We start from the raw sequence: 24,979 nt of genomic DNA on the forward strand, positions 1-24,979 counted from the left end.
CCGGCGCAAGAGGCTTTTGTCACATCGAGGATAATTACGGAATTAATTTTCTCCTCTGGGAAGTCAAGGGGAAGGGAACTCCGCTGCAGGGAAATACGGAGGGGGTGGGAAGCAAATCCTCGTGTCCTTGGTGATTCAGATACCACTGGAAGCCCCTGAACATCTACTTCACCCTTCCAAGACCACTGTGAGGTGCTTAATATTGGTCTCGTTTTACAAATCGGGAAACTGAGGCGCAGAGAGGTGAAATTATTTGCTCGAGGGTACCCGGCGGAGAGGGCGGGCGGTTCCCCCGACTGGGGAGGCCGCAACCAGGGACTGGAAGGCATCTCTCCCGCACCACCACCGCCGGCGACCCCACCACTCGCGGGAGCGTAGGCAGCGGCAAGACAAAGGGCCGGGGGCGGGGAAGAGGAGGCCGGAAGTGCGGCGGGCGGTGCGGGGGGAGGCGGGAAATTTCCCCGCTGGAGGAGCCGGGAGATCGCGCCGACCTGAGTCCCCATCCAGGAGCCGCGAGTCCTCGGCCCGGCGACTGCCCCTCTGAGCCCCAATTCCCTCTTTGGTCAAGCCGGACGAGGGCATTCGAGGGGCTGGGCTAAGAGCTGCGAGACGACGCGCCCCGCCCTCGGCAAGCGCGCAGCAAACGAGCAGCCTCTCCGGCCCTCAGTCTCCCCGTCTGTGAAGTGGGAACCCACCCGAGACGGCGCGGAACCCGGGAGTCCAGGGGCGGCGGTTAGGGTTGGCTGGCGAGGGGCGCCCCTCCCTCGCTCCCTCCGACCGCGGTTTCCCCGCGGTCACCGCCCCCTCGCGGTTCCGAGGCGGCCGGACGGCCAGCGCGCATGCCCGGGGCGGGGCGCGGGGCGGGAGCGCGGAGCCGGCGCTGGGGACGGCGGCGCGGAGTCTGCGGGTCCTCCCGCCAGCCCGGCCGAAGGCAGCCGAGGCCGCTCGGGCGGCGGCGGCGGCGGGAGCCGGAGAGCAGCGCGCCCAGGAGCCGAAGCAGCGGCACTGCCGGGTAAGCGCCGCGCCCACACCCGCTGTCCTTCTGGGCGGGCGGCGGCAACCCCTTCGTCGGCTCGCTGCCGCCCCGGAGCCGCTGTCCAGGGTCCTCGAAAGCCCTCCGGCGGCGGGGCTCGAACACTGCCCGCGCAGGAGCTCAGGTGTGTGCGCGCGGCTTGGGGCAGCGGGTGTCTGTTTCCAGGCTTCTAGCCGGGGCGGGGCGGGGGCGGGTCCCGCAGCCCCGGGCCGAATATCCAAGGGGCCCGGCAGGCGAGGCTGCCCTGGCTGTGGGGTCCGCCCCACGCCTGGCCTCGCCACCGCCCGCCGGCTTTGTTCGGCACGGCCGCGCGGGAGGGGACGCTTCCCGCCACTGGGGGGAGGGCGTCCTCCCTCGTTGATTCATCTTCCCCGGAGCGAGCTCAATGCTCCACTGGCTCCACTCGCACTACTGAGCACACTCGCTGTCACACACCCAGTGTGGCACACACTCCGGGGCGCGATCACACACTCACCAGCGCGTTCACGCATGGGCGCCGCATTTCCTCGAGTGAGGCCACAGGTCTACACGCACACACACAATGGCTGTTGGTCATTCCATTAGACTCATACACACGGCCACCTGTCACCCAGTGTACTGGGTGGGAGCCTCGCGTACACACCCAGGCACAGCTACGCACTCACACCAGCCATCACAGATGATAGCATGGTCAACTCAACAGCACTCCTTGATCACAATACACTCGGGCCCACCCTGCTCTGGCCTGCTCACCCCTGCTCATGGTGTCCCTTGCGTACCCGGAGACCTTGGAGTAGACTGCCACCCTTGTGCACACACTCCCTCTTACACACACACTCTGTATCTTAGCGTGCTGCCGACTCCCACCCACACTGGCCCACGTTTGCACATCCCTGAATGTCCATTATTGACCTCCTATGGATGGATGGATGGTCTGAGGGCCGTTTCTGGAAGAAGGTCTGGCCAACCCCTTTAGATTCCTTCTCCCACTACAGCCCTGATCAGACTTTGCTGCTCTGAGGGCACTAGGAGAGAAGGGGACAGGGGCAACAGACTGGGATTCTCAGACACACTCACACGCCCATGGAGGAGGCCCCTTAAGCCTTTGTTGGTCTTGGCAGCACAGGAAGAGGTTATCTGCAGGTGCTTGGCAGCTCTGACCCTGTTTATGGGTATAAGAATGGCTCCATGCTGGAAAGAGATCCTAGAGGGAAAGGAATGGCTGGCCAGGTCTCTGTGGCCTGAATGGGCAGTGACAGGGGCTGCTCTGCCTGGGAGCAGAACACAGGCACCTGTGACACCCAGACAAGCTCTCCCAGGAGTGAGACACACACAAGGTCCAAGTAGCCCCCATGAGGCACAAACACACAGGCCGTTCTGCATATGCGGGGTGTACATACGCACAATCTCTTGAGCAGAATACAGAAGCCAGATCCTGGCCCCACAATGGCTCAAGCAGGTACCTACATCCACAAGCAGTCTGCTCACCCCTTTGCATGTCAGGTGAGCTGGCCCACATACCTAGCAGTCATTCCTACCTTCTGCCTCAGTCGGGCCACACTCAACCTGTTTGTGCCCGAGTGTGATAGCTCATCTGCTCATAGGGTGTGTGCATTCCCACAGGTGAGGGGATGGATGCAGGGGCATGGGGAGCGCTTGCTTCTTTTGCTGCATGCTCCCTGGCATTGTTGCCTGTGACTTCCACAGCCTTGGGAGAAGCCTTGGCCTGACCTCAAAAAGCAGAAAGGGGATTTTAAGAAACAAATGTCAGGCCGGTTGCAGTGGCTCATACCTGTAATCCCAATACTTTGAGAAGCCCAGAAAAGAGGATTGTTAGAGGCCAGGAATTTGAGACAAGCTTGGGCAACATAGCAAGACCCCCATCAGTACAAAAAATTATAAGATTAGCTGGGTGTGATGGCACACACCTGTAGCTACTTAGGAGGCTGATGAGGGAGGATTGCTTGAGCTGAGGAGTTGGAGTGGAGGCTACAGTCAGCTATGATTGTGTTACTGCACTTCAGCCTGGGCAACAGTGAGACCCTGTCTTTAAAAAAAAAAAAAAAAGCCAGGCGCGGTGGCTCATATCTGTAATCCTAGCACTTTGGGAGGCCGAGGCGGGTGGATCACGAGGTCAAGAGATTGAGACCATCCTGGTTAACATGGTGAAACCCCGTCTCTACTAAAAATACAAAAAAATTAGCTGGGCATGGTGGTACGTGCCGTGCCTGTAATCCCAGCCACTCAGGAGGCTGAGGCAGGAGAATTGCCTGAACCCAGGAGGCAGAGGTTTCGGTGAGCTGAGATCGTGCCATTGCACTCCAGCCTGGGTAACAAGAGCGAAACTCCGTCTCAAAAAAAAAAAAAAAAAAAAAAGGCCAGGTGTGGTAACTCACACCTGTAATCCTGTAATTCCAGCATTTTGGGAGGCTGAGGCAGGTGAATCATGAGGTCAGGTGTTCAAGACCAGCCTGACCAAGATGGTGAAACCCCATCGCTACTAAAAATACAAAAATTAGCCAGGTATGGTGACAGGTGCCTGTAATGCCAGCTACCTGGGAGGCTGAAGCAGAAAATTGTTTGAACCTGGGAGGCAGAGGTTGCAGTGAGCTCAGCTTGCACCATTGCACTCCAACCTAGGCGACAGAGCAAGACTCCATCTCAAAAAAAAAAAAAAAAAAAAGGGCTGGGGGTGGTGGCTCACACCTGTAATCCCAGCACTTCGGGAGGCTGAGGCGAGTGGATCACCTGAGTTCAGGAGTTCAAGACCAGCCCTGTCAACATGGTGAAACCCCATCTCTTAAAAAAAAAAAAAATCCAGGTGTCAGTGTCCACAATCTTCGAAATAACCCAGGCTTTGTGCTTGAAAACAATTGGCTTTGAACCACAGCCTTCCCTCCCACCCCAGCTGTATGCCCTTAGTCAAGTCTTCACCCTCTGACTTTAGCGGCCTGATCTGTGAAATGGGATGATAATACCCTCCTCATGAGATTGCTGTGGGATCCAGATGAGAAAAAGAGACTGAGGCTGTGTGCAGTGACTCACGCCTATAATCCCAACACTTTGGGAGGCCAAGGCGGGCAGATTACTTGAGGCCAGGAATTCAAGACCAGCCTGGCCAATGTGGTGAAACCCTGTCTCTACCAAAAATACCAAAATTAGCCAGGTGTGGTGGCGCATGTCTGTAGTCCTAGCTACTCGGGAGGCTGAGGCAGGAGAATCACTTGAATCTGGGAGGAAGAGGTTGCAGTGAGCTGAGATCATGCCACTGCACTCCAGCCTGGGTGACAGAACAAGACTGTCTCAAAAAAAGAAAGACAGTGAACGTGCTGGGCCCAGGTAATGGAGCTGGGTTCTAGTGGGTTAGCTGGGGGAGAGAATGTGGGGCTCCAGGCCTGGGCTGCCTCTTGGAGAAGCAGCTAGAGGATCCTGAGGCCTCCCCAAGATCCAGGAAGGGCCCAACTTCCTGGATCTGTGAGCAGTAGAGCCTCTGGGAATGGTCTTGGGGCAGCTCTTAAACCCAGGGCTGGCCTAGCTCTTCCAGATATAACTACATCCCCTCCCCCATTTCATAGATTGGAAACCTGAGACCCAGAGAGTAGAAAAACTCACTCAGAGTCATAGAGGATGTCAATGACTAAGCTGGGGCTTGACCCCACAACTTTCTACCTCCCTGACCAGGCTCTCTGTCCCTACCCTGGACTTCATTCCGTCTCAGAGGCTGGAAGATACAAGCTGGGGACAGAGAAGCCTGGGGACTTTCAAAAGAGGTGTGTTGTCAGCTGAGCCAAACTTGCCTCTCAGAACCTGTTTCTTCCTCTGGAAAACAGGACTGCAGCATCTGCCTGGTGGGTGTGTGGGATCTGCACATAGTAAGTGCTTGGCTTGTGCAAGGTCACTTCCTGCTTTTCTTGGCATTGAGGTCAAGGGTCCAAACTCAGGTGGCTACAGGCCAGGAGGGTAACATACATGAAGGGCTGGCTGTGAGAAAAACAACAGTGCAAATTCCGTGATTGATGCCAGTAGACAGCCTAAGTGTCTAGGGTACCATGGAGCAGGGTGGGGATTGTGGCTGATTGGAGAGTACACCCCCATCTAAGGAGGCTGTCCCTTCAGGGTTCCAGCTGAGTGTTGCCATGTAGGAAGAATGCTCCGATTGCCAAGAGAAGCTGGAAATCTTACTGTCACATGAAATCTTCTAATGTTTAGAAGTTGATCAGTTAATTTCGTTTTAAAATTGATTTTAAACTTTGTTTAGCACTGTAGGTCAAACAAGCATGTCTGAGGGTCACGTTTTGCTGGTTTGTGTCTCTGCTGCAGGCCCTTTCCTCCCCTGCCCCCTCCTGAGAGCACAGCTGGGCTCTGACAGACTGAGCAGATGAAAACAGGCCTTCCATAGACACAGCCCAACCTTGACATGAGCAGAATCAGGCACACCCCTCATTTTCTTTAATTCTCACTATAGCCCTCGGGGAGCAGGAGGTGGGTTTTTCAGGGTCCCCAAAAAGAATGGCCTTGCTTGAAGTCACAGAGCTGGTAAGCGGTGGGCTGTCCTGACTTTCTGCCCAGGCTTCACCCAGGAAGAGGAGCTTGTTGGCTGTGCTGGTGTGTGAGGACCCAGGGCTGGCCTTGCAGGGCTGAAATGAGGGGTAGTGAGGGCCCAGAACAGCTCTCCTATATCCTTTGCTGACTCCTTCCAGTTCCAGCCTAAACTCCCTGTACTCCAGCCAGGCAGCTGCAGAATTCCTATTTTCTAGAGGAGGAAACAGGCAGGCATGATAGGCAGATCCTAGTCCTCACTGGAACCTGGGCCCTTTCTCTGCCTCCCTGTCTCTCTTTGATTTAGAGACAGTTTCTTGCTCTGTTACCCAAGCTGATCATAGCTCATTGCAGCCTCAAACTCCTGGGCTCAAGAGATCCTCCTGCCTCAGCCTCTGGAGCAGGCAGGACTATGAGTATGTGCCACCACACGTGGCTAATTTCTTCTTCTTTTTTTTTTTTAATTTAAACTTTTTGTAGAGATAGGATCTTGCTGTGTTGCCCATGCTGGTCTGGAACTCCTGGCCTCAAGTGATCATCCCACCTTGGCCTCCCAAAGCACTGGGATTACAGTGGTGTTGCTCAGCCGCTGGCCCCTTTCTCTTAACCATCTTCCCCATCACCCTGGCTTATAACATCCTTTTCCATAGCCCAAGGGCCAGATGGATCAGAGTTTGCAAGCTGGTGACCTAGAGGTCTAAATTGGCTCATGAAAGTGTTTTGGCCAAGCGCGGTAGCTCCTGACTATAATCACAGCACTTTGGGAGACCAAGGCAGCCAGGTCACTTGAGGCCAGGAGTTCAAAACCAGCCTGGCCAACATGGTAAAACTCCATCTCTAATAAAAATTTTAAAAAATTATCTGGGGCCAGGTGCAGTGGCTCACGCCTGTAATCCCAACACTTTGGGAAGCCGAGGCGGGCAGATTACGAGGTCAAGAGATCAAGACCATCCAGGCCAACATGGTAAAACCCCGTCTCTACTAAAAAATACCAAAAATTAGCTGGGCATGGTGGCACGCGCCTGTAGTTCCAGCTACTCGGGAGGCTGACGCAGGAGAATTGCTTGAACCTGGGAGGAGGAGGTTGCAGTGAGCCGAAATCGCACCACTGCACTCCAGCCTGGCACCTCATGACAGAGTGAGACTCTGATTCAAAAAAAAAAAAAAAAAAAAATATATATATATATATATATATATATATATATATATATTAGCCAGGCATGGTGGTATATGCCTGTAGCCCTACTAGCTACTCAGGAGGCTGAGACACGAGAATTGCTTGGACCTGGGAGACAGAGTTTGCAGTGAGCCGAGATTGCACCACTGCATGCCAGCTTGAGCGACAGAGTGAGACTCTGTCTCAAAAAAAGAAGTTTTGTTTAGCGTGTATATTTTTTAAATGAGCCAATATTTAAAATACAAATATCCAGATTTATGACTTAACTAAAAAAAAAATTAGGAAACCTGGCAGCACAGAGGCCACATTCACCTCCCTACTTAAATACTTCCAAGGGGCTGGAAACAGTGGCTCATAGATACTAGGTGTAATCCTAACACTTTGAGAGGTGGAGGTGGGAGGATCGCTTGAGCCTAGGAGTTTGGCTCTTAGACAAGCCTGGACAACATGGCAAAACCTCATCTCTACAAAAAATACAAAAATTAACCCAGCATGGTGGCACACACCTGTAGTCCCAGCTATTTGGGAGGCAGAGGTGGGAGGATCATTTGAGTCCAGGAGGTCAAGGCTGCAGTGAGCCACTGCACTCCAACCTGGGCAACAGAGTGAGATCTTGTCTCAAAGAAAAAGAAAACACTTCTGGGATTTCCCAGTGCCCTTAGGCGAAATCCTACTCCTACACCATGCCTCATGTGATCAGCTGCATCCTCCTCAGCTGCCACCCCCCTTTCCAATTCCCTTCCAGCTTATCGTGGCTGGCTCGGACGGTAACAGCCTCAGAGGGGCCTTTCTTGACCTCATGTCTACACCAGCTTCCCACTCCTTTGTCTTCACAGCATCCATTATTTGAAATTATATGATTTATTTGCTACTTGTTGGTTATCCTCCCTCCAATCTTTCTGCATCTATAAAGCAGGGACTCCACATTTCTTATTCACTGCTGTATCCCCAGTCCCAAGAATGATGCCTAGAACATTGCCTGTGTGCTCAGTAAATGTTGAGTTAATGGAATAATTCCTAATTGGCTACCATTGGCAGGAATTGAGTGCAGTTGTCCCTTTCGAAGGGGCCAGTGTCCTCTAGTTTTCCACAGTCCCCACCACTCCCTCTTGTCTTCTTCAGTCTGAGGATGTCAGGAGTCTTTCATCATCTCCCTTGCTCCATTGCTTTCCTTATGGGATTAAAAAAAAAAGCATTTATCTGTGTCCATATCACTGTCAAAAGGCCAAAGATGAAGATGGATTCAATTCATACCACTCAATTTTGATGCCTGCCTGACCCCTGCAGGCTGGTGACCATCCAATGATCCAAAGAATTCCAGCCGGGCCTCTCCCATGCTTCTGGCCTGCTTCCTACTGCCTCCTGGATGTCACCCTCCATAAGTCCCGTGGGCACTCCAGTTCTGCTTCTGAAACCCAGTGCCTCATCATCCTCTGCAAAACTGTTTGTCCTCCTGTGTCCCCCTCTTGTGATGGTTCCCCTCCCCCACCTCATAAGCCAGAGCCTAGAGGACCCAGTAGTGAACAGTATCGACTGTGTCCCTATCCAGAGACTTGAGGTCTGTCCAGGGACCCAGGGGTGTAAATGGCTAGATTCAAAGTGACATGAGCCTTGTTAGAGGAAGAACAAGAGGCTTGCAGGATCCCAGGAAGCTGGTAGCCAAAGAAGGCCCACTAGAGGAGGAGGCGTTTAAACGGAGACCTGAAGGTATAATAAAGGGACAGCCAGGCAAGCAGGGAGGTAGTTTCCTCCAGAAGAGGGTGTGCAGAGGCTGAGATGCAGGGAGAAGGGGAGAGAGAGAGAGAGAGAGAGAGAGAGAGAGAGAGAGAGAAAGAGAGAGAGAGAGAGAGAGAGAGAGAGAGAAGCGTGTGTGTGTGTGTGTGTGTGTGTGTGTGTGTCTACATGTTTTAGGGGTGGGAGTGGGTAATGAAACATAAATCCTAGCACTTCAGTAGATACGCAGGGGCTTAGGAGCATATGAAAGAGCTGAACTTGACCCCAAAGGTAAGAGGGAGTCATTAAAGGTTTCTCTCGGTTGTCCATTAGAAAAAGAAAAAAAAAGGCTATGCGCACACATAACCACAATGTAAACATCGCAAAGAGGCACACAAAGAAGTTTCTCCCGCCCTCAGATCCCCGTCCTTCCTTCTGAGAGGCAGTCGCTGCTAAAAGTTTTGTAGGATTCCATCCAGAAATTCTCTCTTTATACATAAGCCCATCCATGTGTGTCCTTTTCCTTGGTTACATGTGTGGGATCCTAGTAGCCATGCTGCCCCCTGGCTTTTTTCCATTAATTTATCTTGCATGCTTTCTGTCATCACCCCACACTTTCTAGTAGCTGCCCGGCGCTCCGTGTGGTTGTCCCACCATTCACAGAACCTGCCTCCCGGTCTTGTGTTCCCCAGGACCAGCCATGCCCTTGTGCTCCCCAGGACCATTTTCAGGACCTGGGTCTATCTTCAGGACCATGCCTAGAGGTGGGCTTGGTGGCTCAAATGCTATGTGCGTTGTAAACTTTGATAGAAGTTCATCCTTCCAAAAAGATTACAACCAATTTACATTTCCGGCAAGAATGAGGGGGGTTTTGAGCCAGGGAGGGCACGGTTGGATCTGCATCTTAGGTCACTCAGTCATTCACGGAACAACTTCGTGTGGGGATCTTCCTTGCTTACTGCATGTGTGCCGGGTCCCGACTCTGGGATATATCAGATAGCACAGCAAAGTCCCCATCTCCTGGAGCTGGCAATCTAATGAGAGCAACGCATCACAAGCAATAAATGAATATATGTGATATGTCAGATGGTGACAGGTACTACGGAGAAAAACTGAGCAGGATAAGAGGGTGGAGCATGCCAGCCAGAGCTGGGAGGAGGCTGTTTTACACAGCATGGGTCAGGGAAAGCCTTGGGGCGCCAACCATGCAGATATTTGGGAGAGGAAGCTCTCCATGCAGAAGAAGCAGGCAGCAGCAAGGCACGGAGGCAGGCGTGTTCAAGGCTCAGCGAGGCAGCCAGCATGACTGGAGCAGCGTGAGGGAGACGGAGAGCAGCAGCAGCAGAAAGGGCAGAGGAGGTGACAGGGCCTGAAGATGCAGGGGCTTCTGAGCCATTTTAAAGGAGTTTACTTTGCATGGGATGGAGGGACACTGCCTGCTTCTGAGGAGACGGGGGGATATGATCTGCCTCTGGTTTTACTAAGATCCCTCTGGCTGCTGTGTTGAGAATAAGCTGCGGGGCAAAGGAAAAAGCAGGGATAATCCAGGTGAGAGATGGTGGGGGTTTCACCCAGGGCAGTGGCTAGATGCTGGATATATTCTGAAGGTAGCTCCATTGTGTTTTGCTGATAGATGGGACGTGGGGTGTGAAAGTCAAGGGTGACTAGGGATTTGGGCCTCAGCATTAAGGCGATGGTTTTGGAGGAGGTTTGGGGAGATCAGGAGCTCTTCTCACTTTGGCTACTGAGTGTGTAATGGAATGGCATTGTTTGTAGGTCCAGCTGCCTGCTGGACCCTCTTCTTGAATGTCCCCCAGGTACCACAAACTCAGCTCGTCCAGAACAGATCTCCCTCTTCCCTATATCTCCTGCCCAGCACCATCGCCCAGCACCATCACCCAGCAGCCCTCACCCTAGCCAGTACCATGTAGACCACTCATGCTGTTACCAATACAGCCTATTGGTACCTGGAGTTTTCCTTTGGGTTTCTCAATTCTGACTTTAACTACCATCTCTAGGACCTCTGCTGCGCTGTCTGTCACTGAGATTCCTACAACTGCTCAGGGCTTGTTGCAGAGAAGGGGCTAGGTGAATGAAAGATTAAATGAATGATTAACCATCTTCCTTGTAGGTCTTGGCCAGCCCCTCTCCTCCTTCAGCCCAGCCTCCAGACCATTCCAGCCTCCATACCATCCCAGCCTCCATACCATCCCATCCTCTATACCATCCGAGAGATCTTTGAAAACCACACATCTGACTGTGTCCCTTCCTTGATTCATAGCTGTCCAGGGCCTATACAGACATAAACTGGTGACCTACAGGAATGTCTTGTTTGGCCCACATAGTGTTTGGGTTTGCTTTTTTTAAAAAAAAAAAACCGCCGGGCGCGGTGGCTCAAGCCTGTAATCCCAGCACTTTGGGAGGCCGAAGCGGGTGGATCACAAGGTCGAGAGATCGAGACCAACCTGGTCAACATGGTGAAACCCCGTCTCTACTAAAAATACAAAAAATTAGCTGGGCATGGTGGCACGTGCCTATAATCCCAGCTACTCAGGAGGCTGAGGCAGGAGAATTGCCTGAACCCAGGAGGCGGAGGTTGCGGTGAGCCGAGATCGCGCCATTGCATTCCAGCCTGGGTAACAAGAGCGAAACTCCGTCTCAAAAAAAAAAAAAAAAAAAAAAAAAACCTTGAATCAATTAGCATATTTTACACTAAAGTCCGGACTTCCCACTTTAGCAACTGGAAGAGCTGGTATTACCAGGCTGTATTTCTCCAGGTTAGCACTTGAGTGATAGAGTAGTGGTTCTCCCTTTTAAAAAAAAAAATTATTTTTTTTATTTGTATTTATTTTTGAGATGGAGTCTTACTCTGTCGCCTAGGCTGGAGCATAATGGCACAATCTTGACTCACTGTAACCTCCACCTCCCAGGTTCAAGTGATTCTCCTGCCTTAGCCTCCCAAGTAGTTGGGATTACAGGTGTGCACCATCATACCTGCCTAATTTTTTTGTATTTTTAGTAGAGACTGGGTTTTACCATGTTGGCCAGGCTGGTCTTGAACTCCTGACCTATAGTGATCTGTCTGCCTCAGCCTCCCAGTGTTGGGATTACAGGGGTAAGCCACTTTATCCAGCTATCCCTTTAAAGAGAGCATGTGCTCTCTAGTTTGCCATAGTCCCCACCATTCCCTTTTGTCTTATACCCAACCCACTTCCCTCACTTAAATTACCTACCTGACCCCTGTGACATCAGAGTTTGCAGCCCCTGGCCTAGAGGACAAAAGTGTAACTTCTGGATAGTGTGTTACATGGGGTGGGGCTGAATATGGAGGGTCAACGGTAGGCAAAGTTGAAAAGTTAGGCTGTGGCCAAGTTGCGAAGGCCCTTGAATGTCATTTTAAGATGTCTTTATGGCCGGGCGCGGTGGCTCAAGCCTGTAATCCCAGCACTTTGGGAGGCCGAGGCGGGTGGATCACGAGGTCGAGAGATCGAGACCATCCTGGTCAACATGGTGAAACCCCGTCTCTACTAAAAATACAAAACATTAGCTGGGCATGGTGGCGCATGCCTATAATCCCAGCTACTCAGGAGGCTGAGGCAGGAGAATTGCCTGAACCCGGGAGGCGGAGGTTGCGGTGAGCCGAGATCGCGCCATTGCACTCCAGCCTGGGTAACAAGAGCGAAACTCCGTCTCAAAAAAAAAAAAGATGTCTTTATGAAGAGGGCCACTGAGAGCAGTGAAGCAGGGGAGTGACATGCTTGGGTTTGTGTTTTTAGCCCAGGCCCTCTGGACAGGTGGGGACCAGATGGGGCACAGCACAGCACTCAGTGAGGAGGGGGAGAAGGAAGAGTCTCCTCCCCCACTGAGCATGGGGAAGTCTGAGTCAGCTCTCTCTCTGTTTCAGAACCAGACAGCAGCCTTGGGTGCAGGCGTGGTCATGAGGGCAGATGGGCAGTGCTGAAGACCCAGCCTGGCTCCAGTTGCTTCAGAAGGACTCCAGCCCCCCAGGAGTTGGGCCCACAACCTTCTGCCCACAGGATGGGAGCCTGGGGGCTGACAGCTCGGCCATGAGGGATTACTGCCCCTCCCAGCAAAAGGCAAGCCCTGCATACCCTAGGCACACCTCTGACCAAAGCCCAGACATGGAGTCTAGACACAGAAGCCCCAGTGGGGCTGGAGAAGGAGACTCCTGCTCTGATGGCCCTGGAGGGAGCCTGGCCTGCCCCTCTCCAACATGCTTCTCTCCCCAGGAGGCAGCCTCCAAGGAGACATTGGAGGCACATGGAGCCACCATCTCAGGAACACCAGAAACCACCGTGTCTGGGAAGCCAGAGCCTGTGTCCTCTGTGAAAACTGAGCCCAAATCCTCAGATGACAGAAATCCCATGTTCTTGGAGAAGATCGATTCCAAGTCCTCAAAGCAGGCAGATTCCACTTCCATAGGAAAGGAAGATCCTGGGTCCTCACGGAAGGCAGATCTCCTGTTTACAGCAAAGGTAGAGCCTGGAATCTCGGGAAAAGGGGATCCTGTGGCTCCTGGAAGGATGGATCCCATGACTCTAAGAAAGGAAGATCTTGGATCCCTGGGAAAAGTAGATCCTTTGTACTCCAGCAAGATGGATACAATGTCACCGAGGAAGGAGGATCCTGGGTCTTTGAGAAAGGTGGATCCTTCGTCCTCAGACAAAGTAGACCCTGTATTCCCAAGAAAGGAGGAGCCCAGGTATTCAGGAAAAGAGCATCCTGTGTCCTCGGAAAAGGTGGGTCCTACATCTGCAGAAAAGGTAGATCTTGTGTTGTCGGGAAAGAGAGCTCCTGGGCCCTTGGGAAAGACAGATCCTGTGTCCTTGGAAAGCATGGATTCTGCATCCACAGGAAAGACGGAGCCCAGGCTCCTGGGCAAGCTGACTCCAGGCTCATCAGACAAGAATGGGCCTGTATCCTCTGGGATACGGGCTCCTGGGTCCTCAGGAAGGCTGGATCCTACATGCTTGGGGATGGCAGATCCTGCTGCTGTGGGACATGTAGAAACTGTACCCGCCACAGAAGAGGACTCCTGGTTCCTGGAAAAGATGGATCGTGCCTCCTCAGGAGAGGGGCATCCTGTGTTGTCTGACCACACGGATACCACAGCTTCAGCAAAGACAGATCTCACGTCTTTGAAAAATGTGGATGCCATGGCTTCAGGCAAGGTGGATCCAGTTTCTCTGGGAAAGGTGGACCCCGTGTGCTCAGGAACACCAGAGCTTTTGTCTTCTGGGCAGCCAGAGCATGTGTCCATGGGAAAGGCAGGAACTGTATCCTCAGGAGAAGAGGACCCAGTGTCCTCCAGAAAGGAGGACCCCATATCTGTGGGAAGGAGAAAAACATCATCTGAAAAAGTGAATCCTGAGTCTTCGGGAAAGACAAACCCTGTGCCTTCAAGTCCAGGCAATCCCAGGTCCTTGGAGACAGCAGGTCCCCCATTTGCAGAAAAGGCTGAGCCAATGACTGGGGGAAAAGGAGATCCCCTGTCCTCAGAGAAGGCAGGTCTGGTGGCCTCTGGAAAGGACACTCCCACAGCCTCAGGGAAGGCTGAGCCCCTGGCTGTGGGCAAAGAGGACCCTGTGAGCAGGGGAAAGGCAGATGCTGTCCCCTCTGGACAAGGGGACTCTGTGTCTCTAGGTAAAGTGGTCTCAACTCCAGGAAAAGCAGTCCCGGTGCCCTCGGGGAAGGTGGATCCTGTGTCCTTGGGAAAAGCAGAAGCTGTCCTAGAGAGAAAGGTGGATTCTCTCCCTCTAGAGAAGGGGAATCCTGTTAACACCACAAAGGCAGATCCCAGGGCCTCAGGGAAAGCAGAGCCTCAGTCTGGCCGCAAAGCAGAAACAAAGCTCCCTGGGCAAGAGGGCGCTGCAGCACCAGGAGAAGTGGGGGCTGTGTCTTTGAAGCAGGAGACCCCACAGGCCTCAGAGAAGGTGGATCCTGGATCCTCCAGAAAAGCAGAGCCCCTTGCCTCAGGGAAGGAAGAGCCTGTGTCCCTAGGGAAGGCCGACTCTGCACCTTCCAGAAAAGCAGAGTCCCCATCCCTGGGGAAGGTGGGCCCCCTGATTCTGGAGAAGGCCACGCCGTCCTCCTCCTGCAGGCAGTCAGACAGCAAAGCCCTCAGCTCAGCCCGGTCTCCCGAGGGTGCCAGGGGCAGTGAAGGCCGCGTGGAGCCGAAGCCCGAGCCCGTGTCCAGCGCCGAGGCCTCCGGCCTCGTCCAGAAAGACCTGGCAGCCGCTGGGGCTGAGAGAAGCCCCCGCCCAGAGGTCGCGGCGCCCCCGCCGGGGCCGCGGACTCGCGACAACTTCACCAAGGCGCCGTCATGGGAGGCGAGCGCCCCGCCACCGCCGCGCGAGGACGCGGGCACTCAGGCGGGCGCGCAGGCCTGCGTCTCGGTAGCCGTGAGCCCCATGTCTCCGCAGGACGGCGCGGGGGACCCGGCCTTCAGCTTCCAGGCGGCGCCGCGCGCACCCAGCCCGGCGTCCAGGCCGCCGTCGCGCCGAGATGCGGGCCTGCAGGTGTCGCTGGGTGCCGCCGAGACGCGCTCCGTGGCCACCGGGCCCATGACACCTCAAGCTGCCGCACCGCCCGCCTTCCCCGAAGTGCGGGTGCGGCCCGGCTCGGCGCTGGCGGCCGCCGTGGCGCCCCCGGAGCCGGCCGAGCCCGTGCGAGACGTGAGCTGGGACGAGAAGGGCATGACTTGGGAGGTGTACGGCGCCGCCATGGAGGTGGAGGTGCTGGGCATGGCCATCCAGAAGCATCTGGAGCGACAGATCGAGGAACACGGCCGCCAAGGGGCCCCGGCGCCGCCGCCCGCCGTCCGCGCGGGCCCGGGCCCGGGCCGTTCGGGCTCGGTGCGCACGGCGCCGGCCGAAGGCGCTGCCAAGCGTCCACCCGGCCTCTTCCGCGCCCTGCTGCAGAGTGTGCGCCGGCCGCGGTGCTGCTCACGGGCGGGACCCACGGCTGAGTGATCTGCCCCCCTTTTGTACGCCCGAGTTTCCGACCTTCTCAGGCTCCCTTCCTAACCACAGGCTCCTAGAAGGGGTCCCCTCTGCGTGCCGCAGGCCTCCGAGAGGGTGTGCGGCCTCTAGGGCTGTCGCATCCCGGTCTTTCCAGCCCCTCCCATCACAAACACAAATGAACCCCATCTATCAAGCTCCCTTGTGGCCCTGGGCCCACGAACCCGGCCAGCCCTGACGTCCCACTGTCCCCTCACAGCCCCCAGATCTACTCCCTCCCAGTCTCACTGGGTGACCACGGGGAACCGCTCAGCACCCCCACCTCCCACCCCGGAGAGCTGGAGGAAGTTCCTGAGATGTCCAGACTGGTATGTTGTGGTCTCCGGTGGGGCCAGATCCCCAGAACAGGGAGAGACTGCATGCAAGTCTGAGTGGCAGAAACTTCAAGTGGGTGAGGATCGGTGTGTGAGACCTCCAGGTGGGCACAGCTCTGAATGTGAGTCCCTGGGCTGCATGTGAGGTAGAAGGAGTGTGAGCGTCTCCACGCAGTGGCTGGCCCCATGGCTGGGGCGTCTCTTGCATGCTGTTGATGGTCCTTCCCCAGTTCCCTGTTCCCCCTGTCCCACCCTGCCTGGTCCCAGCCCCATCCCCTCTCCCACTGAGTCACAGGTTCAAGATTCCCAGAGAGACCAAAGGCAGCTGCAGGAAGTACCCTGGGTCTCAGCTGAGAGAATCACAGAAAGGCCAGAGGATCTTAGGTCTGGAGGTCACAGCTGAGCTCACAGAAGCTCTTGGGCCCTGGCATCCTGGGTGACATGTTCTTGGGTATTGGGGACAGGACAGAGAGTTCATTCTATAACCACAGTTGTCTTTTAAAGGCCACCCTCTCCAGCCCCTTGTCCCCCCTGTGCTGTGAGCCCCACAAGTCCCTTGTGACGACTCAGTGCCCTGTCCCACCCCTCCAGCCACAGTTTTTGGCTACCAACTGTCACAGTATACATTGGTAATAAAATCTTTCCCCAACCCCTGTCTGCCGTGGTTGGCCAAAAGCAGAAGAAGGCAGGGCAGTGTGATATATTATCATCGCCAGGGAGACAGGTGCAGTTAGGGTGTGGTGGGGCCTCTTCAAGGGGGATCAGTAGAGTGGGGGCCCCTGTCACAGGTCCGTGGTGTCCAGGCCAGCGTTGGTGTAGGACAGCTCCTCCAGCTGCTGTCCACTCACACCTGCCTGGCATCCCGACTGTGGAGTCAGGGGCTCTGGATCTGGCCCCGGTGGCGGTGGCCTGTGGCACAGCTCCTGCATGGAGAGGGAGAGGAGATGTGAAGGGCAAGGCAAGCGCCCCAGGCCCTAGGGAAGTGGGTGGGCTTCAAGCTCAGGACCAATGGCTCGTTGGTAGGGTTCCCACCCTGCCCCGGCTGTGTCCTAGATGTGGCCCTGGCTAGTGTTGATGCACATGGGGAGGCCTGGGGGGGTCAACTCTGGCCTTTGCCATGCCCACCATCACTGCGGCACCCTGCTGTTCTGCCCAGTCCTGAATAATGCTAGGCCCTGTGTCCTGTGCCGAGAAGTCAGCCCAACATAGTCCCTGTCCCCTGTGCCCTTGGCAGGCACCATGTGGGTCAAGGTCCATTGATTACCTCAGCCACCTACTGAAACCCTCTAAGGGAGGGAACATGGGCCCTCTTCACAGATGTGGAAACTATGACTCAGAGAGCTCTACTGGTGAAGAGGGGGCAGACCACTGGTCTTACTGGTTCAGAAGCATGTCCACGGCGTGACTATGCCCTGGTTGAATTTGACGTCTCTTTTTGCTGCCCTCAAAGGGATGCCGCCCATGCAGCTCATCATGGAACTCATTCATCTCTTCCTACCCTTCCTCTTCACCACCCTGCCCTGCGACATGCTGTGCATGTGTGTGTGCACACACACACACACACACACACACACCCTCCTGTGGAATAGCCAGGCCCCCAGGCTCAGCTGCTCTGCTGCAGAGACACCCACAGGGCCAGAGCCCTGTCCACCCCCGCCCTCCCCAGGGCACTCCAAGGGCTTTTTCTAGACTGGGGCTGTTCTGGTGCCTAGTAAACAGTGGAACATCTAAGGGGCTAAGCATTCTGCCTGTGTTCCTCAGAGTCCTCAAGGCAGACCCTGAGTGAAGAGCTGCAGGCTCAGTGCCACCCAGGATAATGTGACCTGCTGCCAGAGACCAAAGACCTGGGTTCTGGTCTGCTCCTGCCCTGCAAGCTGTCCCACTGCGAGCAAGTCAGCACCCCTCTCTGGATGCCACTTTCCTTGCTGGTTACTTGGGGAAGTTAGAATGATAATCTCTCCAGCTACTCATACCTCCCACACAGACATGTATGGAGCTTAGACAAGTCAAGGCACCAAGAGATTCCTGGGAAAAGGATCCGCCTGTACCCCCCACCCCAGCCATGGGAGAGCAGGGGGCAGACAGCTCCCAAGAAGGCCCCGTGGCCTTGTGGGCCTGCCCAGAGACCCCTAAGACTCATTCACTGCTGCAGTAGAGGGGGCAGAGCCTTGGGCAGCTTCTCAGAAATAGAACAACCCCTTTTCCTCCCAGGAGAAAGTCTGAGCAATATTCTGGCTTTGAAGACTTTCAGTTACTTGTCCCCCCTCCGTTTCCAGACCCTTCTCCTAGTTCTCTGCCCCTCCACAGTCCACAGATCCAGCCACACCTCAGGGGGTCCCTGACTCCACTCCCTCAGCCTTGGACCAGCATCAGCCTCTGCCACAGGCTATGAACGCCAGCAGACAAGACTGTTCCTTTGCCTCAGTTCCCCAGATATGTTCATTAGAGTTTTGGCCACTAACCATTTCCTAGCATCTAGCCAGGGGCCTCCAGTGCTGCCTGACCGCCTGCATTGCTACCCATACAACCATACCTAGGGCCCGTCCAGAGGCTTCTGTGCCACATTCCCTGCACTGTGTTGTACCTGGGCCCCAGTGCAGCACACTAGCATTTTTTTTTTTTTTTTGAGACTGAGTTTGGCCCTTGTTACCCAGGCTGGAATGCAATGGCGCGATCTCGGCTCACCGCAACCTCCGCCTCCTGGGGTCAGACAATTCTCCTGCCTCAGCCTCCTGAGTAGCTGGGATTACAGGCACGTGCCACCATGCCCAGCTAATTTTTTGCACTTTTAGTAGAGACGGGGTTTCACCATGTTGACCAGGTTGGTCTCGATCTCTCGACCTCGTGATCCACCCGCCTCGGCCTCCCAAAGTGCTGGGATTACAGGCTTGAGCCACCGCGCCCGGCAGCACACTAGCATTTTAAAGACCAAGAGAGGATTCAGCTGACCAAATCTTTTCACATAAGGAGTCCTCAGGGGAAACAAATTCTGAACCATGAGGTCAGGGTGGGAGCCCCTGATGGGCAGGGACCTGGCCCAGCCCAGAACCCAGACTCGGGGAAAATGTGAGTGGATCCCCCCAACACACACACAGAACCTCAGACTGTCACCGCTCCAACGGGCCTTAGTGTCTCCTCCAGAGGAGGCTTTCAAAGTGGGAAGGAGAGAGGGCAGTTCCTTCTGTTTCCAGAGACCCACCCCTCCACGTGCAGGAGCACCCCGCACTCAGCCCGCTGACCTGCTCCAGCGGCCTCCACCCTGCCTACATCTTTGCACCCTCTGGGCAGCTTTTATAACAGGTCCATGCCCAGGCTCCACATGGGCCATCAGAATCAGAACTCTTGGTCTTTAAAATGCTAGAATGTTGCACCCATGGACCTGGGTGTGACCTGGGCATCGGTATTTTTCAAGAGCTCTTCAGGTGCTTCTACACAGCAGGCCAGGCTGTGAACATTTGATCTCATCTAACCAACTTACCTGTTGAACAGATAACAGTACGGTTGTTCATGTGAGCCCATCTTCTCAGCTTTTCTAGACTATGCTTGTTCCTCTCCAGATCTCCTCCCCTCACCCCCGCTGGCTTTCTGATAACAGCCGTGGAAGGCTGGAAGCAGATTGCTGAGCACTTGTTTGTGTCAGGTGGTTCTTACGCCTGCCCTTATTTAATCCTCACGTTGGCCCTGCACGGCTGATGTTCCCATCCCCGTTTACAGGTGAAAACACTGAGAAAGTAGAGGCAGGAAAGCATGCACTCAGGGTCACACAGTGAACCAGTGGAGGAGCAGGAATTGGACCCCATTCCAAAGCCACAGGGTTTCTTGGGGCCTGGTGCCAAGAAGCAGAGTTGCCCATGTCCACAGCGGTTCCCTCGAGCTCTGTCCTGAACCCCTCCACAGAAGAACCCAAGTTGGAATCTCCAGGCACCAATTCATCTCTCATCTTGCCTTGATTTCCTGACTGTTCTTGTCCACATCCACAGAGTTGTCATCCAGGGAGTTGAGGCTGTAAGAGAGGTGATGAAACGCAGGTGTTGGCAGGCCCAGTCCTCCCTTACTGTGCCCAAGAACCACCACCTATATCACCACCATCACCATCACAACGACCACCGTCATTACCATCACCACCATCACCATCACTTCAACACCAAAACCATCACCTCAACACCAATACCACCACCACCACCACCATCACATCACCACCACAACTACCATCACCATCATCACCACCATCACCTCAACACCATCACCATCACATCACCACCATCACCATCACTACCATCACTGTCACCTCACCACCATCACCGCCACCACAACGACCACCATTATGACCACCACACCACTGTCATCACCACCACCACTACCATCACCACCATCACCTCAACACCAACACCGTCATCACCACCACTGTCATCACCACCATCACCTCAACACCAACACCGTCATCCCCATCACTGTCATCACCACCATCACCTCAACACCAACACCATCATCACCACCACTATCATCGTCGTCATCACTATCGTCACCACTATCACCATTGCTACCATCACCATCACCTTACCACTGTCACCACGATAACTACCACCACTACCATGACCACCACCATCACCACCAACACCATCACTCCCACCAACAACACCATCTCCATAACCATCATCGCCACCACCATCATCACCATCACCCTCACTACCTGTACCACCACCGCCACCTAGCATGGCTGTGAGGCGTACTGCTCACCTGACATAGTCCAAGTCACTGGAGGAGGAGAGGTACTCCAAGCCCAGGTCTTTGTTGGGGAGGTTCAGCATGGGGTTGGCTCTGGAGAGAAAGCCTGGTCAAGTGGTCTGTCCCTCCGCCACCCCACCAGGCCTCTTACCTAGCCTTTGACCCCTGCTTACCGTTCAGTGTTGTACATGTTAGTCCCTGGGATGTGGGGGGCTGAGGGCATCACCCCCGCTGCTGTCTTTCGGGCCTCCTTGGCAGCCTTCATAGCTCGAAGCTTCCGGTTGTAGCTGTGGGAAACCAGGAGGGGGGTCACACTGTTGCTGCACACCTATTGTGTGCCCAGTGGAGGCCCTGAGAGTGTGGCTTCACAAGATCCTGGGAGGCGAGTTTTATCTCTATTTTACAGAGGGTAGAAGTAAGATCCAGGGAAGGCAAGTGATTTCCTGCAGGTCACATAGCCAGTGACAAAGCTTGAAGTCAAACCCAGATATAGCTGCTGACTCTATACATGTTGGAAAAAGCAGCAGCATCTATTAAATGCATAGTGTGGGCCAGTGTCTCGCTGGGTGTAGAATACACATCACTTCCATGAGTGCACTAAGGAATCTAGTGTCGTGTCGTGCCCGTTCACAGATGAGAACACTGAGGCTCAGGGAGGGCAGGTGGCTTGCCCGAGATCTCTCCCCGGGTCACTGGGGAGTGAATGCACGTGTACCTATGCCTAAACCCCAGCTCTTTCCACCGCCACCCCCTGATGTCTCGGGTGGTGGGAGAAGGTGAAGGCTGGAGACATGGGGGCAATGGGAGCTTAACCTCTTCCGCACACACACGAAGGCCATGGTCATGATCACAAGGACCAGCAGCAAAGCCACTCCCAATCCTATGATGACACCGATGAGCTGATTCAACGGGTCTGACTCCTGGCTCTCCTGGGCGCCCTGGAGAAGGATGAGTGTGAGGGGGACTGTGGGGGCCCCGCAGCTCCGCCTGCTGCCTCACTCTGCCCGCACTCACCAGCACCACGAGCCCCAGCCGCAGCAGCTGCGTCAGTGAGTCCTGATCACTCCGGATTATCCTGGCCACAGAACTCCACTTAGGCCCGAGGGACCTTGGCACACCCCAGACTTCCTGCTCACCCTAACGCCTGCCCCAGGGGCAGCCCCACTCACAAGCTCAGCTCATCGAGGGTCAGGGCTGTCCCATTGGGGAAGACAAAGTAGGCATCAAGGTAAGAGTTGGCTCGGGCCCTGGAGGGGGACAGAGTTGAAGAGTCAGCAGCCTGGACCACCCAAGGGGCCCCTCCTGCTACCGATTCTCCCCCTCACCCCCACCTCCAGGTCTCTGGGCACTCACTGAGCTGCAGAATCTATGTCCTGAATGTCCACAATGTAGACTGTAGTCCTGGTCGCCTGGGCAAGAGCCCTGCAAAGGGAGCAGATGTCACAGAGGCCTGGGGTAGGAGCCTTAGCCCCTATGGCACAGGGTAGGGGATAGGGTAGGGGCCTATGTCAGTGGAATTTGGAATTGTGTGAATGAGAAAGGGGCACCTCCTCTGGACAGCTCTGTTGGCTGAGTAGGTAGCACTTCCGTGCAAATTACAAGAGGAAATCTTCCTCTGGGGCTGGGTTAATAGATTAGCAAGCAGAGTGCCCTTGTGCAGTGCACAGCTTTCACAACTGTACATGGCAGCCCCATTCCAAGGCCTCCCTCTGCCCCTGGCTGGGTATGGGCTTCTGGGGACATGCAAAAACATGATGCAGGTTAAGGTACAGGGTTACAGACAGGGACAAGGTCAAATGTGGGTCAGAAACAGGATTGAGAGACATCCCATCAAGGTTTTGTCAGAGACCAGGCTCCTACACCCTGTTCTTCCCACAGCTCCCTCCCGGGCTCCCCAGACCTACGCATTAATCTCCTGTCTGTTGGCGCCCACCTCCTCCCTTGGTGTGGAGAACTGTAGCCGCACGCGGTAACTCTGATCTACGGTGAAGAGCTGGGGGAAGAGGGTGTGCAGGAGATGGGGCATGAGGGACCCTGGGGGCTGGCAGAGGGCATTGAGGGCTGGAGGTGGGACTGGCACTCACATTCAGGGTGGTGTTGGTTTCCAGGGAAGGTCCCACAGAAGGTCTGTCCCTGGCCTGGACTGTCACTTGGTAGGTGCCTTGGAGAGTGGAGTCAAGGCTGGTCACGGGCCTGTGGAAGGTGGGAGGTGCAGGTCAGTCTTTGAACCCAAGCTGAATCCTCAGGAGCCTTGTAACCTTTGGGATGGGGGACTTGCTGCCTGGAAGCTCCCCTCGGGCCCCTCCCCCACCCATTCCCCCGGGGCCACCGCCGTTACTGAATGCTCCCAGTGAACACGTCGGCCTCGGAGGAGGTAGAGATCCAGAAGCCCTGGAAAGGGATGGTGGCCCCATCCTTAGAGATGAAGTCTACTTGGAGGATGGAGAACAGGATGACGCCATTGTTCCCTGAATCATCGTCTCTGGCCTGGGAGCAAGAGTGGACAACATCTGGGGGGCCCGGCCAGGCCAGGCATCCCTCCACCCCAGCAGGCAAAGGTGACCTGGGAGGCTGGTCCTCACCATCTCTATCCACCATCCCCACGCTGCCCCAAATAAGCAAATGGTTTCAAAAAGCTGTGTGCCTGCTTTGGACAAGTCCCTGCCCCTGTCCCTGACCTCTAAACAGATCACTGCCCAAAGTCCCTCACGTGGAAATCTTGCTCTGCTCCCCCCACTCCTCCACTGCCACACTCTCACACACACACACTCATACACACACCCTCACACACTAATCCTCTCACTCTCACATACACACACACCCTCTCACACTCACACTTATCCTGACACACACACACACACCCTCACTCTCACATGCACTCACACAGTTCACACACAATCACAAATACACTCAATTCACACACATTCACACGCTTGCACAGTCACATACACATTCACACACACACACACCCCTGACACACATACACACACACCCCCTCAATCTCACATGCACTCACACAGTTCACAATCACAAATACACTCAATTCACACACATTCACACGCTTGCACAGTCACATACACATTCACACACACACACACACACACACACACATCCTGGTCACGTACTCATACATACCCACATACGCACAGTCACGCATTCACATACACTCACCCTGTACACACACACATTCACACTTGGACATACACACTCGCACACACACTAGCACACGCACACACGTGCACACACACACAGAGTGATGCTCAGATTTCCTAAGCACCTCCCGTGGGACCCCTCATTTTCTTGCTAATGTGAGTACCAATTCCCCTAGTGGACAATGAAGCTGGTTAGGGAGGGGACACAAACATTTTTATTCGTTCTAGTGCCTTTAAGAGAAAAATTTAACTAGCACACAGAGCCTCCAGTCCACTGACGTTACTGTTGAGGATAGGCCAACACTGATCCTTTAGTCTCAAAAAAGAGTCTATTTAAAGAAAATTGCTGGCTGGGCACAGTGGCTCATGCCTGTAATCCCAGCACTTTGAGAGGCTGAGGCAGGTGGGTGACCTGAGGTCAGGAGTTCAAGACCAGCCTGGCCAACATGGTGAAATCCCGTCTCTACTAAAAATGCAAAAAAATTAGCTGGGCGTGGTGGTGCATGCCTGTAGTCCAGCTACTCGGGAGGCTGAGGCAGGAGAATTGCTTAAGCCCAGGAAGCGGAGGTTGCAGTGAGCCGAGATTGCTCCATTGCACTCCAGCCTGGGTGACAGAGTGAGACTGTCTTAAAAAAACCAGAAAAAAAGAATATTTCAGTGGCCAAACTCATAACATTAGAACAAAATTGGCAGATTAGGGAAGTGTTTTAAGGCTTGAAAGTCACACAGTTACTGTCTCTATGTAGAGAGGAAGGATTACCATCCCCATTTTACAAGAGGAAACTGAGGCTCCGAGAGACCCTGTCTTTACATTCAGCTTTAAGCAGGGAAGGCCAGCCTTGTCTCCTGTACCCATGTCCTTTCCACAGCATAGGGAGCAGCACCCACATGCCACCTTCTGGGAACTGCCAGCTTCTTGTTGAAGAGAGAAACAGAGTCCCAGAGAGGGAAGGCAGCTCTCCAGGTCAGTAAGAAGCCCAGCCAGGCCCAGCCGTCAGCGGTGTGGGAGGCCTCCCCAACACATGGCATAGCCACCACCCCTAATAAACTCGCTCACGGCCAACACCATAAACAGCTGAAAGCCTTTTTATGAGTTGGCTCTGGGAATTATTGAATGACAAAGCACTCGTTTAATTTACAATTGGCTACAAGTTCTCTGTAGTACTCAAGAATTCTAGTATAGTGAAAAAACCTAGACTACAAGTGGTATTCATGGTCATGACATTTTTATGAATGCTACGTTTAACACCATGAAGTTTGATTACATTGATTAGACAGGTGTTGGTTTCCCTCCTGGGGTTTTCTTT

General features: G+C 54.5%; 2 protein-coding genes across 4 annotated transcripts in view; one reads left to right on the forward strand and one right to left on the reverse strand.

Annotated features, from left to right (window-relative positions):
* Positions 1-512: 512 nt before the first annotated feature.
* GPRIN1 (G protein regulated inducer of neurite outgrowth 1) lies at positions 513-16,444 on the forward strand. Of its 2 annotated transcripts, none has more exons than XM_074390673.1 (2): positions 513-1,157; positions 12,346-16,444. In XM_074390673.1, exon 2 carries the CDS (start codon positions 12,389-12,391, stop codon positions 15,431-15,433), a length of 3,045 nt encoding a protein of 1,014 aa, XP_074246774.1. In that variant the 5' UTR covers positions 513-1,157; positions 12,346-12,388; the 3' UTR covers positions 15,434-16,444. The 2 variants fall into 2 exon arrangements, with proteins under 2 accessions (XP_074246774.1, XP_039316626.1); XM_039460692.2 differs by having other exon boundaries at positions 513-1,012.
* The window catches only part of CDHR2 (cadherin related family member 2), a 52,108-nt gene continuing 43,572 nt past the window's right edge, over positions 16,444-24,979 (reverse strand). For both annotated transcript variants that reach the window (XM_010346626.3, XM_074390672.1), the window contains 11 exons: positions 22,859-23,007; positions 22,605-22,713; positions 22,425-22,513; positions 21,874-21,942; positions 21,690-21,767; positions 21,535-21,595; positions 21,334-21,458; positions 20,694-20,807; positions 20,533-20,613; positions 19,741-19,798; positions 16,444-16,718 (listed from right to left, as the gene is read on the reverse strand). In XM_010346626.3, coding sequence (XP_010344928.2) covers positions 16,578-16,718; positions 19,741-19,798; positions 20,533-20,613; positions 20,694-20,807; positions 21,334-21,458; positions 21,535-21,595; positions 21,690-21,767; positions 21,874-21,942; positions 22,425-22,513; positions 22,605-22,713; positions 22,859-23,007 — 1,074 coding nt within the window. In that variant the 3' untranslated portion in view covers positions 16,444-16,577. The remainder of the gene's footprint in view (positions 16,719-19,740; positions 19,799-20,532; positions 20,614-20,693; positions 20,808-21,333; positions 21,459-21,534; positions 21,596-21,689; positions 21,768-21,873; positions 21,943-22,424; positions 22,514-22,604; positions 22,714-22,858; positions 23,008-24,979) is intronic.

Source organism: Saimiri boliviensis, chromosome 20 (genome assembly GCF_048565385.1).
Source record: "Saimiri boliviensis isolate mSaiBol1 chromosome 20, mSaiBol1.pri, whole genome shotgun sequence".
NCBI lineage: Eukaryota > Metazoa > Chordata > Mammalia > Primates > Cebidae > Saimiri > Saimiri boliviensis.

Excerpts from the sequence above, each read along its gene's own strand:
- GPRIN1 (XM_074390673.1), top strand. The coding sequence starts at position 12,389 with ATGGGCAGTGCTGAAGACCCAGCCTGGCTCCAGTTGCTTCAGAAGGAC.